At 41.0% G+C, this 19,297-nt stretch overlaps 1 protein-coding gene and 1 pseudogene across 1 annotated transcript in view; one reads left to right on the top strand and one right to left on the bottom strand.

Annotated features, from left to right (window-relative positions):
* SLC9A9 (solute carrier family 9 member A9) overlaps window positions 1–19,297 on the bottom strand; it is a 564,530-nt gene that overhangs the window by 95,284 nt on the left and 449,949 nt on the right. The window contains exon 14 of the mRNA XM_028099209.2: window positions 7,004–7,083. Coding sequence (XP_027955010.1) covers window positions 7,004–7,083 — 80 coding nt within the window. The remainder of the gene's footprint in view (window positions 1–7,003; window positions 7,084–19,297) is intronic.
* LOC114205671 (peptidyl-prolyl cis-trans isomerase A pseudogene) lies at window positions 7,755–8,258 on the top strand (annotated as a pseudogene).

Below are 19,297 nucleotides of genomic sequence, written 5' to 3'. Positions count from 1 at the left end.
TACTTTCCTGGAATGCAGCCCCAGCCTGTCACACTTCAGTAGAGGAGGGGGTCTGGTATCTGCCACTTTCCTTGCCAGACTCTTTAATGGAAAACTCCAGAGCTGCAGCATCTACACATCTGTCATGGGCCTTTCATTTTGCTGGTAATACCTCAGTGCACTCTTCATTCCAAACCAGTGATGGGAAGGAAGTCTCCATCCATGTGGCTTTAGGTAATTCTGTGACCGTGTCAACTTGCCAATCCATTGTTATCTTTGAGCCTTCTTACACTTATGTAAAATGTTGGCAGCCACATAATAACTTCTTATTTTCAGTTGATGTCGGTATACAGGAAGTGCTAAAAATGATTTTGGCTGCCCTTTTTATTTTGGAAAAGGTCATTCGTATCCCGTGTCATTCACATTTGTAAGACTAATAAATACACATGCTTAAGGAATAATATATACACATCTCTTAAGGAGAAAGATGATAAATGATAGAATGAAAAGAGAGTGTAGTAGGCAGACAGCAGAGCAGGATCATCCGTCACCTATGAATCAGGCCACCTAAGATGCCTATGCTGTAACACTGTGGATCTAAGCAAATCATTTTATCTGATGTCTTAAAAATATGAGTAAGAGGGTATCAATTTCTGCTTCTAACCTTCTCATTATAAGCGATCGTCAGTAAGGATGAGAGGTTGCTCTAAAAATTTGAGCCCTGGATACTAATAAAATCAAGGCACAATTGGTGAGGTAAGGTGTATTCAGAGTCACCCAGACAGAGAATGGTTTCTAAGCCTGACCCAGGCTTGCCTAGAGCAGACCAGGTGTACAAATTAAACCTAAAGAAGGATGAACCAACCGTAGGAAGGAGGTCAGTGAAGAAACAGAGATGCAAGTGTGCTAGGGTGGCTGTCCCTGCCTAGGGAGAGGGACACCGAGCCTTGAGGGTGTGGATGTTCTTTGGGTGCCAAATGGCAGTCTGGGTGAAAACACTAAAATTATCCACTCTGTCCTGCTCTGCTTTCAAACTCACTTAGCCACCCTTCAAATAACTATTTGAATTTTCCTGCTACGTCAATGTCTAGAATGAAGGTGCCCTGAATAGAAAATATTGCTTGCTGGCTTGCTTCATTTATTCATCTATCCATTCATTCGTTCAAAAAATATTTACTGAGGGCGCGTGGGTGGCTCAGTCGTTAAGCGTCTGCCTTCGGCTCAGGTCATGATCCCAGAGTCCTGGGATGGAGTCCCACATCGGGCTCCCTGCTCAGCGGGAAGCCTGCTTCTCCCTCTCCCACTCCCCCTGCTTGTGCTCCTGCTCTCGCTGTCTCTGTCAAATAAATAAAATCTTAAAAAAAAAAAAAATATTTACTGAGTGTCCAGTGTATGCCAGGCACTGTTCTGTGCTCTGAGGACACACCAGTGAATGAGAACAGATCTACATCCCTGTTCTAAGAAAGCACCTAGCCTGGTTGGAGGAGACTATTAAAACAAATAAATAAACTACATACTGTGTCAGATGGTGATAGGCATTAAGGTGAAAAATGAAGCAAATGAGGGCTGAAGGAGTGCTCTTGTTGGGACTGCTAATTTAAATATGGAGCCAGGAAGGCCTCATTGGTAATTTGAATGAAAGAGGTGAAGGAGGGAGGCAACCGAATGTCTGAGGGAACAGCATCCCCAGCAGAAGGAAGAGTCAGTGCAAAGGCCTGGAAGTAGAGATGGGCTTGATGTACCTCAAGGAAGGCCAGATGAGCCAGGGAGTGAGAGTAGAAGATGTATACAGAGGGCCATGAGAGGCCAGATTGTGACTTGAACCTTCTCATGGTGGGGAAAGGATATTCCATGATTTAGGAATTTGGTGTCTGGTTGATACTTGTACCTCCTTTGAGCTTGGCTGAGGTGCATCCATCTCTATGAACCTAAACCATTCTTGGAGTCTTTGGCATATTTGAAACTTTGGGGACCTGACTCAGAAACCTGGGGACTCCTTTATGGTGGTGTTCTTAGGGTGACCCACAGGACTCCTAATTTTATCATCCCGTGTATCTTCAACAGGTGTTTGAGATGTGAGGTCTGTACTACATAATGCAAGCAGTCATAACAGTCATTGCTTGAGTAGTGACTTTATGAACATATTGAGATGGGGTTTTACATGTAAAGTGTGGGATATAATGGATATAGAGTTCATTTAAGTATATTTATGGACTTTACATTGAGAGATCTGGGCTTGAATCATGGAACTGACACTACCTATGGAAACTTAAGGGAGTTCTTTAAGTTCTCTGAGACTTTGTTTCTTCCACCTCAAAGTGGGTGGTTGTAAAATGAAATAGAACAAAAAGGGTGGTTAGGAAGATTAAGTGAAATGATGTACCTGCCGGCAAAGCATTGGTGGTCAGTAACACAGTTTCCCTGCTCCTCTCCCCTTCCTAATTGCTCCTTTGCACTGCACGACTCAGAATTGCTGCCCACGATGAATCACAATGCAATCTTAATTAACCCTCAATTTTGGCACCATAGGCTTCCAACAAGGCTCTTGAACAACGGAGCCCAGGTTGTTTCAGCAAAGGCCAACACAATCAGCAATGCACCTGGGTTGCACCATACATACTCATTAGTCCCTCTCAACGTCCCACAGAGCTGTGGCGGTAAAATGAAATTATAAATGTAAAGCACTCAACACAGTACTTGGGCTATTACTCATGGAATGTTAATTTTTATTATTTTTATTCCCCTGTAGTTTTGGGGGAAATGTTATGGAAATGCATATGTGTCTTAATTATGCTATGAAAAAGTAGAAAAGAGAACAAAACTATCCAAGCAACAGTGGCTTGTTTTATTGATACCAATGGTGAATTAAGAGGGTCTTTCTAGGGTCTCAATTTTGGGCATAAATTGAGTACCGTGATGCTTGGTTTTATGTGTTTACCTAATTGTTGGCTAGTCTACCCAATTATTCAGTAGGTGCGGCACCATCTTAGTCACCGATCAGTTGACTTTAAGGAGATAATCCTAGTCATGTGGGTGGGCCTCATCCAGTCAGTTGGGTGACCTTAGGAGCAAAACTGAGGTTTCCTTAAGGAAGAAAGAATTCTGCCTCAAGACTGCAGCATCAACTCCTGCCTGAGAGTTTCCAGACTGAGAGCCTGCCCTACAGATTCTGCACTTGCATCGCCCACAAAGCCAGTTCCTTAGAATAAATCGATGTATATGTATGTGTATGCATATCTATTTGTGTGTGTGTGTGTGTGTGTGTGCACGTGCGTGCGCGTGCGTGTGCACATGTGTGTACTCCTACTGGTTCTGTTTCCATTTCCCTGGAGAATCCTGACTGATACAGGTGCACATGAAGGCTTATTTATTCCTCTTTTCCTTTTGTCAGTAATTCTTTATGATGCAATTTTACTGAAATGAAACTTGAGCAGCTCCAAACTGCATAGTTAGTTTCCTTCAGCTTTGCAACAATTTCTTTTTGGCCTAGGCCAGGAAACCTGACCCTGGGGTGGAGATCATCCCTATGGTGTGGGAAACAAAGGCAGAAGAAAAATTATTAAATTTCCTTACTACCTGCAGCCCATTGACAAGTCCTTGAAACAGGCAGGGCGACATTCCTCTAGGAACTCAGCTGCCTCCATGTTAATACTTTGCTAAGGGCAAAAGGCAATCCTAGCCTGACCACCCCCCCCCCCCCACCAGGATCCTGTAAGTCTACTTTAATGTATAAAAATTCCTTTGGAAACTTCCTTTATCCTCTAAACCCCCCAAGCATATGGCCCACCGGTATATATCTGAAGGGTCTCATGACTCAGGTTTTACTAGACAGTAATAAATGACCTTTTCCCGGGGTGCCTGGGTGGCTCAGTTGGTTAAGTGACTGCCTTCGGCTCGGGTCATGATCCTGGAGTCCCGGGATCGAGTCCCTCATCGGGCTCCCTGCTCAGAGGGGGGTCTGCTCCTCCCTCTGACCCTCTTCCCTCTCGTGCTCTCTCTCTCTCATTCTCTCTCCCTCAAATAAATAAATAAAATCTTTAAAAAAAATAAAAAGTAAATGACCTTTTCCCAACAATGGCTAGCCCCCTCGAGATCCTGGAAACCTTGCTTCCAAAATTCCTTAGGGACTTACGCTGTCCCTAACCCCCTCCCAACTTGAGAGTATATAATGGGCCACTTCTCCTGACCCCAGTGCAGCTCTTTCTGCCCACAGGTCCTGTCCCGTGCTTTGATAAAATCACCTTTTTGAACCAAAGATGTCTCAAGAATTCTTTCTTGGCTGTCGGCTTCAAACCCTAGCATGGTCTTTCCTACATCACCTACACTGAGGGTGGCTGGAACAGCCTACCTATGACGTTCGAAAGGCACATCACTTGGGCTCTAGGTGAACAGCAGGAAGAACACAAATGCCAAGTGGATAGTTTGTCTCTGGAAATACAGATGTATCAAGAAGTCACAGAGTAAAAACGGTTGGTTTGCTACTCTCTGGGTATGAATTCAGAGCGTAACTAGGATATAAAAACTTTGTTGTCTAAGTGAAAATATATTTGTGCAGTGATGGTAGCACTGCAATTTCTAGAATGAATGCACAGGAGGACAAATTACCATGAGAAGAGATATTACTGACTGGGTAAATCTGCCTTCATTTTTTTGCAAGTCTGTCCATAATCGTATGGAAATAAATCCCTGGTGAAAAGTGAGACAAAAACTATGACATCATTTGAATTTAGTGTCATTGCTCTAAGCTAAAAATTTGGGTGAGTTTCCGTTTTCCTTTGTGGTCTCCAAGTTATTTTTTCCACTTTTACTCTCTTTCTTCCTTATAAAGCATTCCTCACAGCATTGTCAGAGTTTGAGCAAAAACATTTTTCATCTCATTTCTGATTTACTATTTTGTGTTACTATGATTTATAATAAGACATATAGATTTGGTCTTTCACAGAGCTCCTAAAAACCTCAGAATTTCAGAAGTGATGAGAGCAACAAAGGTATCCTTTGTTATGTTAAGGAGGTGGCCTTTGGACCCTACCTAAGGATAGGGGCTGCTTGCCAGGAGGACCAACCTGTGATTTGAGGGCTGGGAATTTCATTTCACCCCTCCTGTCCTCCTCTGGGAAGAGGGAGGGGCTAGAGATGGAGTTCAGTCACCACTGGTCAATGACTTAATCAATCATGCCTATACAATGAAGCCTCCATAAAAACCCAAAAGGACAGGGTTCAGAGAGCTTTCTGGGTCGTGAACATATGGAATTTGGGGAGAGTGGTGCATGTTGAGAGGGCATGAACGCTAGGTGACTTTTCCCACATACCTTATCCTGTGCATCTCTTACCCTTTTATAGTAAACCGTTGATCTAGTAAGTAAAATTGAGTTCTGTGAGCCACTCTAGTAGTAGATGAATTGAGCCCAAAGAAGAAGTCATGAGAACCTCCAATCTGTAGCCAGTGGGTCAGACACACGAGTAACAATCTTGGGAGCTTGAAGATTGGGTTCAGGAACCCAAAAAGACATTTTATTACTGTATATCTTTCATAATCAAGCAGCCTTTTGTGTACTCTTCAGTCAGTTTTTTCTAACTTCCTAAAATTTGGTTATTAGATACTTTAAGCAATGGCAGGGGAAAATTGTGTTTCCAGATGAGAAATCAACCTGGAACATAAACCAGCATAACCTGCTAAGAACCGGCTTCCCTTAGAGAGACCAGGAAGGCTATGGGTAGTTAATGCGACACCAGAACCTCCAAGAGGTAGATAATGGCCAAGAGGGAGGGCTTTTAAGGTGGTGGAAACCTGCCCATAAAGGCTCAAGATTGAGCAAGGCAAGGTCTCTGAGAGCGGAGCTGTGGAAAAACAAAACTGTAGCCTCAAAAACCCTCTACCTTCCACATGTCCATTTTGTAATTCTTGGAATGCTCTACTTCTGCAGAATTGCTCTTTAAATTCTCACCTGTTTTACTTTGGCTTATCTCTGCAGTCTTCAACTGGCTTCTCTTCATTCTTATTTAATTTTTTTCTTACATAGCCCTTTGCCCAATTTGCCTTCCTTTCCTTCCTACTGTGAATTTCCTGTATTTCTCTTGCCTCCTCTCCCCTTTCCATTTTCTCTCTTCTTCACCTTAGTCATTGAATTTCTTTTCACTGTTCTTAATTCTTCTTCCTCTCACACTGATCTGTTGTGGTTTTAATCATTGCTCAGGCACTTTAAAATCACCCAGAGACTGACATTCTCTCCCTGCAAGGAGGAGGATTTGTGAGTGTGGAAAACCGACTACAAAGACCCAACACATTCAATTTTCAGCACAGTTCTTTCCTTTCTTCCGTGCGCTTTTGCTTGGGATTAGAGATGGACCGTTTACTGCCCCTCACAATGGCAGAGGCCTTCAGGGCTGACTTCTCAGCCCTGTCAGTCAGTTGGCAAGGTATATCCGAGCCGCTGTGTTTACCCTGATTGGTAGAATTTTAAAATTGGCCTTCACTAGGAAGAACTTACTCAAATCTACCTGGAAAACAAAGTAATGTTATTTTGTAATGCGGTGATCAGACTCATTCTTCTTTTCAGAACATTCATTCCCTTCGCCTTCAGCCCCACTCCATTTTTTTTACACCATGAAACAAGAGCAGACACATGGGTTTCTGGGAGAAGGGTGAAGGATTTTTGTCCAGTTACCTTGGCCAACTTGACTAGAAGTAAAATCTTTGCAAAGGGAAGAACAGTAAAATTAGTAAAATAGATCAGTCCTCAGGACTGTAAGATTTTATCATCTGGCATTTAGGAAATGTTAGATTGCCATGAATACACCCAGTTCATTTGACCCTGAGAGATTTCACTTTAGCTCTTTGTAACACTTAAGTATGGACTGCACAGCTTTTTAATTTTTTTTTTTTTTTTTGATAAATTTGGTCATGAATTCCCTTTACCTTTCTGTGTTTCTTGAAGAGCAGGAGCATGCACCGCAATGACTAAGTGCTTGAAGTTAATCTCTGCCAGGCAGCAGGATCTGGAAGATCATCATTATCAAAGGATACTTATGGTCAAAGCTGTACCACATTCTGAAGAGCCAAGCACTCTCTGTTTTGGTTGTGTTTTTATCCAAGTTATTTGCTTCCTGGAGAAAGACAATAGAAAAAGGTACCAGGTAAATAATCAATATAAAATCCTGATATATGCTATGAACATTAATATAGAATATATTCACTATAAAAATACCTGTCAAACCAAATTAAATTTAACCACATTAAAAAAAAACTTTCTAGGTTGTAGGCATTTTTATCTAAATGGCGAAGCAGCTGCCAAGCAAATTAGCTCATAGATCTTGCCATGTGGATGAGACTCTTGTGGCATAATTCAACATTTACTTTTCTTCATAATCCCTATTTTATTAAACAGCTATGAAATGCCACTTTTTGACATCAATAAAAGTGATATTTCTGTCACATTGCTGTTGCATGATTTTTGCTGTTTGCTTCTGTAAAATTTGGATGGTATTTATTTATGACTTACCAAAAGGTCAAGTCTAAAGGGATGATAACAGTCTAATAATTGTTAAGCTAGTTTTCATTCATTTTCTTTTTGATCACTACTGAAGGCTATGGTTAATTTTTGATATCTTTCTCCTTTTAAGAGTTTTGAAATAGATATTCCTTATAGAAAGCCTGTAATAACTGAATGTGCTTTTCTATTTTTTTTTCCCCAAAGGGCCAAAGTGGGAGGAAGATAAGGAATTAAGAAGAGGAAGCATTCAGCCTTGCTGATACCGCCACCCCAGAGCCGCCTGTGTTGCCAGCCATGGTCAACCGCACTGCATTCTTTGACACCACAACAGACAGCAAGCCTTTGAGCCCCGTCTCCTTCGAGCTGTTCGCAGACAAAGTGTCATAGACAGCAGAGAACTTTCGTGCTCTGAGTGCTGGGGAGAAAGGATTTGGTTATAAGGGTTCCTGCTTCCACAGGATTATTCCAGGATTTCTGTGCCAGGGTGGTGACTTCACATGCCTTTATGGCACTGGGGGCAAGTCCATCTACAGGGACAAAGTTGATGATGGGGATTTCATCCTGAAGCACACGGGTCCTGGCATCTTGTCCGTGACAAATGCTGGACCCAACACGAACAGTTCCCAGTTTCTCATCTGCACGGCCAAGACGGAGTGGTTGGCTGGTTGGCATGTGGTCTTTGGCAAGGTGAAAAGAGGGCATGAATATTGTGGAAGCATGGATGGGTTTGGGTCCAGGAACGGCACAACCAGCAAGAAGATCACCATTGCTGACTGTGGACAAATCTAATACATTTGACTTGTTTTTTATCTTAACTACCAGACCATTCCTTCTAGCTCAGGAGAGCACCCCTTCACCCCCATCTGTTCAAAAATAGCCTATAATCTTCATGCCCTCACTGCAGGTGTATGGTTCCATCTAGATGAGAGGACTCTTGGCTGCTGAGGGGTCACAAACATGCTTGGAAGCCTCTCTGTGCCCCAGTTTCCCCATCTGTCAAACAGGAATAATAATCATCAAATTGTTATAATTAGTAGAAAAGTTAATACATGAAAAGCACTTAGAATAGTGTTTGGCACATGGTGAGTGTTCAAGAAGTGTCAGCTGTTATTGTTGTTGTCATTAATAAAAAATATAATGTTTTCCATAAGATTAGACCTTGGAGTCCAACCAGTCTCAATTTCCTCAATTCATTTTGCAGGCAAGCAAACTGCAGCCCAGTAACTTATCATACAATATCTGTGCTTTCCAGAGTTTAAAGATTAAGTGAGATAGCTCATAGAAAAAAACATCATCTTTGGAGTCCTGAAATTAACATTGCTACTCTAGCGTTCTTTTGATTATGGTTAACATGGCATGTTTTTCTCCATCCCTTAACTTTTTTTTTTTTAAAGATTTTATTTATTTATTTGACAGAGAGAGACACAGCAAGAGAGGGAACACAAGCAGGGGGAGTGGGAGAGGGAGAAGCAGGCTTCCCGCGGAGCAGGGAGCCTGATGTGGGGCTCTATCCCAGGACCCTGGGATCATGACCTGAGCTGAAGGCAGACGCTTAACTGACTGAGCCACCCAGGCGCCCCCGTGGACATTAAGTTTTAAAAAAAAATCTGTTTTCTGATAGACCTGAGTGCCATGCCTTGTTATCGCGAGTTATAATTTATTCATCATATTCGTCCAAAAAGGAAACCAGAGTGTCAGTTCAATTTCTGTCCTTCCCTGAGCCTTTCTCCTGCCATTTCTAACCCAACAAAGGTATCAGGTTTGCAAGATCACTGCTACACACAGGATTTTCTTATTATTTTGTAACATCTGCAAGTTGTTTCTGAGTCACCATCTCTCTAACAGGCACAGCTGGTTAGGGCTCAGCTGGCAGAATAAAACTGCTCACCCCAAACCAAGCAAGTTAGAAAAACCTTGGGCCAACTGTGGGGAGTTGCTTCTCTCTCCCTTTTTCCTTTTCTTTTTCAAAGAACAGCAAAGGGCTTACAAAGTCTTACCCATCAGCAGGCACAGGTAATTTTTGATAGCTGATAACATCTACCGATGACAAGGTAGTTATTGAAGAAAAAGGAGAGAAAATAGTGTAAGCAAATTCATGTGTTTGGTTTCGTTGTTTGTTTTTAAGTAACTGTGGGCTGTGTGGTGGTGAGCTTGGCTGGCAGTCAGGGGCCTGGGGGCCCAGCACCCTCTCTGCCCCCCTGAATGACGGTGAGAACAACAGTCCCCAGCTATCGAATGCTCGTTGATTCCTCGGCAGCACGCTAGTCACCGTCATTAACTTTTTCAGTCATTACTTTTCAGTTTTCAAAACACTCTAGCAAGGTGGTCATGTTATACCTAGTTTACAGATGAGGACCTAGAGAGGCCCACAGAAGGGAAGAGAGTTAGCCCCAAATCTCAGGCTAGCAAGGGACAGAGCTGGAATTTGAACGTTAAGACTGCAGGACTCCAAAGATGATGTTTTTTTCTGTGAGTTATCTCACTTAGTCTTTAAACTCTGGAAAGCACAGACATTGTATAAGTTACTGGGCTGCAGTTTGCTTGCCTGAAAAATGAACTGAGGAAATTGGGACTGGCTGGACTCCAAGGTCCTAATCTTATGGAAAACATTATAATTTTTTATTAATGACGACAACAACAACAGCTGACACTTCTTGAACACTCACCATGTGCCAAACACTATTCTAAGTGCTTTTCATGTATTAACTTTTCTAATAATTATAACAGTTTGATGAAGTATGTTCTATTATTATTCCTATTTGACAGATGGGGAAACTGGGGCACAGAGAGGCTTCCAAGCATGTTTGTGACCCCTCAGCAGCCAAGATTCCTCTCATCTAGATGGGGCCCCCAGGTATAAGTGGGGAGCAAACTAAGGAAAAGAAATATCTGGACAGGGAGATGAGGTCAGGATTCTGGGGTGATCCTGTGGGTTGAGACAGAGCAGCTACCCACACCCCAAAACATAATGGAAATGCATGGCTCCCACCAGCTGAGTAAAGTGCTGAGGGCTGTGAAAAATGTCCCTATGGAAACTTAACGTCTGTGTTAGGAATTTCTCCAAACCCCTAGATATGGGTTTCAAGGATTTTCCAAGGTCTTAGAAAGCTTCTCTGCCCTTCTTTCCCTTTTCCCGATCTTTTTTATTTTATTTCCTGGGGGGAACATACCAGAACTCACAGGCACTCGTGAAAGATCTTATACTCTATTTCTGGCAAAATTTTCAGAGGTATTTTTTTGACAGCTGAGAAGAGCAACACATATTAGGTAGTACTTTGGAAAAATGTTAACAAATGTAATCATTTTTTCAAACTTTATTTTACTTGGGAGACTGGAGATATTATTCATTTTACTAGTTTGTAAAGAAACAGACCGGGTTTTAATTAGAATAAAACATAGACCATGTTTTCCCAGGTGAGGGAAATGCCACTGATGACCCAGCATTGACTTTTCTGCTGATCCTAGATAAAATTTTCAGTGGGTATCTTAAATATCTGTTGGCCCAGTTCTGGATCCGTTCATTTATTTCTCTGAAGTTATTGATGACTTAATAACTCGGTTATGAAAGGCCATCAATAAATGAGTAGAAATAAATGAGTTAGTCTACTGTGTGCTCTGCTTGTTCATTGGGGGTTGAAGATAAATGTGCCAAGGGAAGGCCAGCCTTTGCATTCACCCTGGAACAGGGAAGGTATCTGATGAGGCAGCTCAGAGGGCAAGCCTCTGGGAGGGTCCAGATGGGCAGAGGACAGCAGGTAGCATTAATTTACCTAGATTATTCTGAAGCAGAGATCAACTCACACCCAAGGACAATGGATGTGGGCAATCATTAGAGGCAGAATCTGGAACTTGATGGTATTTTCTTTGTCACTAGCAGTATTTCTTTTCTTTTGAGTTCTTTATCCCAGAGGGGAAGTGGTGTGCATGTTGGAACACACAGAGGATTCAGAAACTGAAAACCAAGATTTGAGTTCTGACTCTCTACCATTTAGCATTTAATAACAATACACTTATCAACTCTTGAGCCTCATGTTTCACACTGTAAATGGGAACTGGAGATTCAAGAGCATTGAATCTTAACTTTTATTTGCCTTTGATACTTCTAAGAAACGGAGCGTTTGATATATGTGCAATTTCTGGTTCCTTTATTAGCTTCTATTTCTGGGAAAAGGTAAAAGTGACTGGGACATTTGATATCTTTCTTTTTCCTCCTTAAACAAAGGAATAGACCAGGGGTTGGGAAGTGACTGAGCACAGTAGGGAGTGAGTCCTTACCTTTTAAGTGACCCCCTCAACCCTTAGCACAACCCCAGAGAGGGAGCAAAAGGAAAATTAGGAAGGTACTCTTAGTTTTATGCTCATTTGGACCTCTGAGAGAAAACAAAAGGCTCAGGCCAGAAATCTGTGCAAACCAGACACTGAAGCAAGAAGGGACTGTTTGTTGTATTAACCTTAATGAAAAAGAACTAAGCAAATGCAAACACACTCCTCTCTCAGTATTCAAATGTGGGGCCTCTGTTAAGTGAACCGGATGAACCCTGCTCTGGGATAATCATGTGGGATTGCTCCTCATTTCAGGGGGATTCAATGGATTAAGAGAGAGAGATTTTCCTTTCTATTTCTTGAGATTTCATATTCAATATTAATGTCAGTGGAAGTTGCACAGAATGATAATAAAGACAAATAATTATCATAACAAACCTGTAGAGCTCCTTACGGGTTCCAGAGCATTTTTTCAAGTGGTACATGTGAATAGAATTTGATAGCAGTACTTTTGCTCTACCATTTCCCCACAGTTTGAAATTTATTTAGGTAATGACTTTGAGTTTATTGCTTTGATTTTCTCATTTCCAGGGAGAGGACCAGATTCTGTGCCCCTAAAGGGAAGAATTTCTGGATTTTGAAGAAGGGGCATAATGTAATTGAAGGTCAGTAGGAAATTTTTTCAAATTTACATTTTAAAAGGGAAATCTAGCTTCCACATAGAAACTACTTTATACAAATACTCTCACCCTCCCCGTGCCATGATAACTTCATAAATGTTCTCAAGAAGGCATAGTCAGAAAAGACATGCTTAGGGAGTAAAAATGAAGGAAAGAACTAGTCAAGGATGGATAAAACTGTTAAGATGACATGTAGACATTGACAAACTACCAGATGGGCTAAACTCACGGTTTGGCTACAAAGAAAAGGCCTGCTCAAATAACTTTTCTGGATAGGAGATTCAAGTTAATCCAGGGGAAAATAAATTATTTGGTTCAGGTAAATATAATATGATATTGCAGTGGTTTAAAAATGTGTATTCATAAATTCTTTGACACTTTTTGTTTTAAAAATGGAGCCTAATTTTCCTTCCTATTGAGTGTGGATTGTACTTAGTGACTCACTTTTAATCAACAGAATGGGGCAGAAGTGATGTTGTGTCATATCCAAGACAAGGTCATAAGGAGGCATGTGGCTTCCTCCTTGCTGTCTGTCTTGGACCAATTGAGGGAAGTCAGTGGCCATATTGGGAGGACACTCAAGCAGCTGTTTGAAGAGATACATGTGGTGAGGAACTGAGTCTTCCTGCCAGTAGTCAGCAGCACACTGGTGGCATTTTGCCAATATGGAAGTGGATTCTCCCAGCTGCAGTCAAGCCTTCAGATCGCTTGACTGATGTTCTGATTGCAACTTCACGAGAGACCTTGAGTCAGAAACAGTCAGCTAACTTGCTTTCAGAGTCCAGAGTCCTCACCATTACACCATGGAACCACCTCCAAGTTGCTTTCAAATTCCTGACCCATAGGAACTGTGAGATAATAAATGTTTGTTGTTTTAAGCCACTAATTTTGGGGATAACTGGTTATGAATAGAAAGCTAATACATAGGTGCAGAAGATATATTCCCCCCTTAAAAGTATATCAAAACTTATCCTAGATCCGGTATACCATCTTATGGATTTCAGATTGATGGCAAGACATAAGGTGATGGACCAATTTACAGGCAGAAGAAAATTCACATCATCTCACTATACTTAATTCACAGTATCCTTAATTAATGCCTTATTTATATCACAATTTAGTTAGTACGCTAACTCCTTTATATACATGTAGACACACATGCACACACTTACACCCACGTACACACATCCTAATGGAAAATGCACCTTTGGAATAAAAAGATCCTAACTCATGACGTTCCCTAGTGACAGTGCCCAACCACAAACATCATAGCAAAGATAGGAGTCTCACACTGAGACTTCTGATTCCAATATACAGTATAATGCATTTGTCTGAAAACAAAACAAAACAATGTCTCCCCCTACAAAACCACTTCCAAAATATGTAATTCAGGAATTAGGTAACTGGCAGCAAAGGGCTGTGACTCTCAAGAGAAGGAAAATGAATGACGTGAGCCTCTATTCTCCCTGACTTTCTGCCTGGAGGCCCTATTCCAATTGCAGTGCAAGAAGGTAGAGTCCGAGCAGAGAACAGTCCAAGCAGAGAGCAGTTGCCTCACTGAGTCGAGGAACTAGAGATTGGAGTTTCGGTGTTGCTGAAGTGTCTGGAATTTGTTGGTTTTGTCTTGGGAAAGTTCCTTTAATTCTTTGAATTTCAATTTCATAACTTTTAAAATGGGGGTTATAAGGGATGTCTTGATTGGTCAAGGTAAAGAAACGTGGTTATACACATGCTACCTAGTAAATAAAAAGTGCTCACTAAATTGTGGCTGCCATGTTCTTCCACTTCCTCTTTCTCATGATCATTCCTGCTTTCTAGGGCATGCAATGATAGAATGGATAGGTAAGATAAATATATGGGATTTAGTCCTAAGCAGTAAAGACTTAGTGTGAGGAAATATACTTTTGTATATATAAAAACATAAGCAATTATAACCAAAATAAAGTTAATATTACCAAGGGAAAACCCAAGATATTTGCTCTGAAAATTGCCTTTTTTTTTTCCCCCCTCAAAATACTACTAGTTATAATGCAACATAAAAACCCCTCATCTGGGTCAGGTCAATTTTATAGAGCTTAGTATTCTATTTCTGAAATATCTGTGGAGGTGTAGTATGGAATTTATATTCTATGAGTTCAACTCCAACAGCAAGGGGCCAGTTTGGAAAAATGTTGATAATTGTTAAATCTTGGGATATATATATATATACACACACACACACATATATAGATATGAATATTCTATTTTCTATAAGTTTATTAGGATATTTGAAAATATTCACAGGGAAAAATTAATTCTTATTTAATGTTGAGAGGACCCCACCATCTGCTAATTAATCTCTTTTCCTCCTGAATCTCCTTATATTTCCAGCCCTTGCAACTCTAGATGACCATGAGTAATAAGTATCAATTGTGCAGAAGAACAGATCCTTTTATTCTTCCCCAAACAAGCTCTTTCAGGCTTCAGGGGTATTCCAGGTTATGGTTTTCTGGGAATTGGCCAACGAGTCTTTGTTCACCTTACTCACACTCTTCATATTTTTATAGACACTTCATTGTATTCCTTCTTAGTGCTAATCTTTCTGCAGGAGAAATAGTAATCCTTTTAATCTCCCCCTGCTAAGTTATTGAAGTTGCCCTTCTCTGGACCTTTCTCAGCTCTGCTCTGACTTTCTTGAGCTGCAGTGACCAGAACTGATCCACACAGGTTACACACAAGCACAAGTGACAACCAAAGACAGAATTTCAATGAAGAAACTATGGGAAGCAAAAAAAACAAAAAACAAAAAAAGGAAGTTAGCATTCAGAGAGCACAGAGAGAAGCACACACAGTATTACAAAGATAAAAATTATGTTAGAAAAGATGGAAGTTAACCTCATTGTAACAGTGGGCAGAGTAGAGATGAGAGAAAGATGGGTTCTTAAAAAGGGTTAATTCCATTACTTCCAAGCTCCAAACCTTGAAGAATTTTTATACCTCCATTGCCTGCAGAATCAAATCAAACTCATCACCATGGCCAATGGTCTGGCCGCTCTCTGTCTCTGCCACTTCATGTCCATCTGCTCCCACCTGGCTCACCAAGCCACGGCCACGCTGGCCTTCCTGTTCCTCACGGAGCACGCCATAACCCACTGCGACTCCATGGCCTTCATCCTTGCAGTGGCCTCTTTCTGGACTGTTTCTGTCTCCAGATCTCACATGGCTCACTTCTGCACATCCCATTCAGACCTCTAATCTCAAATGCCACTTCCTCAGAAAGGCCAGCCCTCAGGAGGCACTAGCCTCGTCTCCATTGTCCCCCACCCCCTTCCGGCTTTACTCCTCTCATTACCTGAACTCCTGTAGTTGTTTACCTTTTTCTTACCAGCGTCCCCCATTAGAGTAAAAGCTCTGTGAGGGTGAAAACGTGGAACTGCTAATGGCTGCATCTTCTCCCCACCTAGACATGGTGGGTTGTATGGATGAATGAATGCACGCATGGATCATACCATCTAAGGGCGGAAGTTCTGGAACCAGATTGTCTGGGCTAACGCTGCACCTCTTCCCACTATGTATCCTTGGGCAAGCTATTTAACTCATTTGTATACAGTTTTCTTATATGTAATATGGGGATAATATTAGAACCGGCTCCCAGGGTTATCTTGGAAATTGAGTTACGATAGATAAGGTGCTTAGAAGTGTTAACAATAGTCTGTACTCAACAAATATTAGGATGATCATGAGAAAAATGGCAAAAGAGGGAAAAAGAGAAGCAATAGGCAGCCCTTCCTGGGCAGCAGGGATTTCTATTAAAAGATTAAGGCGAGCGTGGGGCTCCAGTGATTCTTAACTTCTCTGCATTGCTGTGCTCTCAAGGACACAGAATCAATTACAAGGAAAACTTCCGATGGTTGCGGTGGGGCAGGGGAGGAATCTCAGAGGTTTTTTGCTTTGTTTGTTTTTGTTTTAAATTTAAGAGACATAAAATCCACCACTGTACTATCTCCCATTTCTCAAAGAAGCGCATTTGCATAGAGAATATATTTAGACTTTAATAACTGCATGTGGAACCTACTTCCTAGAGCTTCTGGGTCTGGTACAAGCAAGAGCGTAATATCACTCACACTCTAAAGTTGTTACAAGGCGAAAAGGAAAATTATGGCATTGCTAGTTGATCACAGCAAGACATTCATATTTCCCAAAGGCTGTTTTACTCTCCACAAACCGACAAAGAGGAGGTTCCTTAAAAAATATAATAACCCATTTATTATTGATTTTGAGAGTGTATGATCAGTAATTGCCATAACTAAAATTTTTAGCTTCTAGTAAAAATAGTCTTCTTCTTCTTTTTTTTAGAAGTTGACCAGTGTGAAAATCATATTTGGTAACACAAGCCCGACTTAATAAATGCAAACCGAGTGGAAACATGCAATCCTCCTAAGAATTAGGGTTTATGCTCTTCAGTCCAACAGAGCAACAGATGCTGATAGTAAGTGAAGAGCTGTCAGGCAAAGTGAGGGCAACAAGGTTCTTGACACTGGTTTGGAAAGTACCAAAAAACTGTCCAGGTCAGGTGGCAGCTGCAGGGACACTGGTGTTTTCTTTTATTTCTAGCTCCATCCCACTGTTTCCTAGACTTGACACTGAAGATAAGAATTATTCCAAGGTTTGGAGAAAATCGCTTTCTGAGATGTTACCTACCTCAGTAGCCAAACATTACTGTGAATAAGAACACTGCCAGGACACTGCTTAAAGACAAAGTTATTTTTAAGCAGCAAGAGTTCAGTAGGAACGGTGTAATTTATAATAAGGCTAGTTAGCTAACATTTGGATAAGCTCTTTATATGTCCTGTACAGGAAGCCCCGAGTGAGAAATTTCTTTTAAAACAGCGGGCTGTGAAGTTTTCTACTGCTTGAGGAGAGAGTATGATTTGTCCCTCTAATGATAATATTTTAGTATATGGTTGATTATTTTTTCTTCCTTTCCCCGTTGGCTACCAAACCTTACTTGTGGTTTGACTAAGCAGGTATATAAGACCTTATGATCTGCTCATTCATGAATCTTTTTACTCCTCTGGTTTTGACTTTTTGCTCTGATTAATATTATTTATTGAATTTTAAAATCTGATAAGATATTTTACTATTATTTTATTATACATATAAGCTGCCACAAGTCCTTCATAAGATGAGATGGGTTTAACTAAATTAATTAAGTTACCTAGTTTTCATAAATATAATTTCACTTGATTGTCATACCGACCTGGAGAAGTAGACATTATTATCATCCACATTTTACAGATAGGAAAACTGAGACTCAAAGACATAAAAAATCTGTCCAAGATCCAAATACAATGTAGTTTTCACTGTACCTAGTTGCACTCTCTCATTTCTCTAACAGAAAAATACTTTCTGTCGGTTTAAGTATCTTCAGGTAGGAGTTATTACTGAATTAACAATGGCGTGAATGACCTGAAATGAAATGTTTAAATTGTAAAAGGAAAGAGTTAGGCTAGTAGGTAATCTTCCCAATAATTATATGTGATTTCAAAATATTAGGCAGCTAGAGAAAGATGAAGAATTTTCTTTGATGAATTTTCTTATTCTATCTCCTTTCCTTTAAAGAAAAAGATAGAAGAGAAAGATAGAATTTAGATAAAAGTTTTGCTTGAAGTTAGAATGGATTAGTTGACCTATATGAGATGAAAATGCTTTTCAAAAATCAGCCACCACCAGACCTTACTAACTACTCATTACAGCCCACTAGGATAAGGAGATGGGCTTTGATCTCCTTTCTAAGGTCACGGAGCTGGCCCCAATCCCGAGTGCCGGCACCCCTGCTGTGCTCACTCCTACAGTTAGGTGTGTTTCCTGGGCTACGAGTCTGTGAAAACAGCACCAGCCTTGAAACACATGTTACAAAAAAAAAAAAAAATGAACGTACAACAAGCCAGGATCATCACCAACTTAATTTTCCAGCCCTTTTTCTAGAGCACAGGATCCTTCTTTATGTCTATGTAAACCGGGAAAGTAGCCGCATTTTGCCTAGCAGCACTAACCAGCTGTGCCTCAACTGATGGCATTATAGGCAAAAAAATCACAGAATAAAAGAGAGTTGGATCCTCTTCAGATCCAGGTATTATCATAACACGAGTCATTAAGCAACATCACTTATTTGTGATATTTTTCTGTCGTGCCTATCCGCTTACCATTTCAACAAAAGAGGCAACATTTCCACACAATTGTTTGTTTTAAGTACTTGAGTTAAAAATGGCTGATGCAAAATTGCCAATGGCAGATGCTACTGGAATGTCAGGTTCAAGTTCAGAGTTTGGAGAATACACTTGCCCTACTCGAGGGAACAGCACATTGTTCTGAACAAATTTCCCCGAGGATTTTCAGGTCTCTGCAGATAACGGTTCCACAGCTCAGTTTGGAATGGATCACCTAGACAGTTTTGCTGTGCTTTTGCAAATTTTCGATATTTCAATATTTCTATACACTTAGACCTGATTAATGAGAAGCCATGTAGGAGAAACAGGTCCATTTGTTGTGTGCCCAACATGCATTGGACATGCACTGAATAAATTTCACTGAGATTATCTAAACTAGCAAGTCCTGGGGCAGGGATTTGAACTCCAGGCTACCTCATTCCAAGAGCCATGCTCTTGCTCTTACACTGGAGAGTTTCCAGCTTCCTGTTGTCACAGAGAGGGTGCAAGGGCGTGCTAGTTCTAAGCATTCTAAAGGTGATGCAAAGGTTACTGATACCCTGAGTTCCCAGGTATTTTTAGTCATCAGATGTGTTTTTATCAGTGGAGGCAGCCCCCTTCAGGTTGAGCCCCTTGGCCACGTGCTGGACAAGCATGGAATATTCCATGGAACAGAACATTTCGTATCTCTGCACTC

This window comes from Eumetopias jubatus, unplaced genomic scaffold, assembly GCF_037043125.1.
Source record: "Eumetopias jubatus isolate StellerSeaLion01/CBP00866 unplaced genomic scaffold, mEumJub1_p1.0 scaffold_1, whole genome shotgun sequence".
Classification (NCBI taxonomy): domain Eukaryota; kingdom Metazoa; phylum Chordata; class Mammalia; order Carnivora; family Otariidae; genus Eumetopias; species Eumetopias jubatus.
The sequence above is the reverse complement of the archived record's forward strand: the minus strand, read 5'-3'. Positions and strand labels throughout refer to the sequence as shown.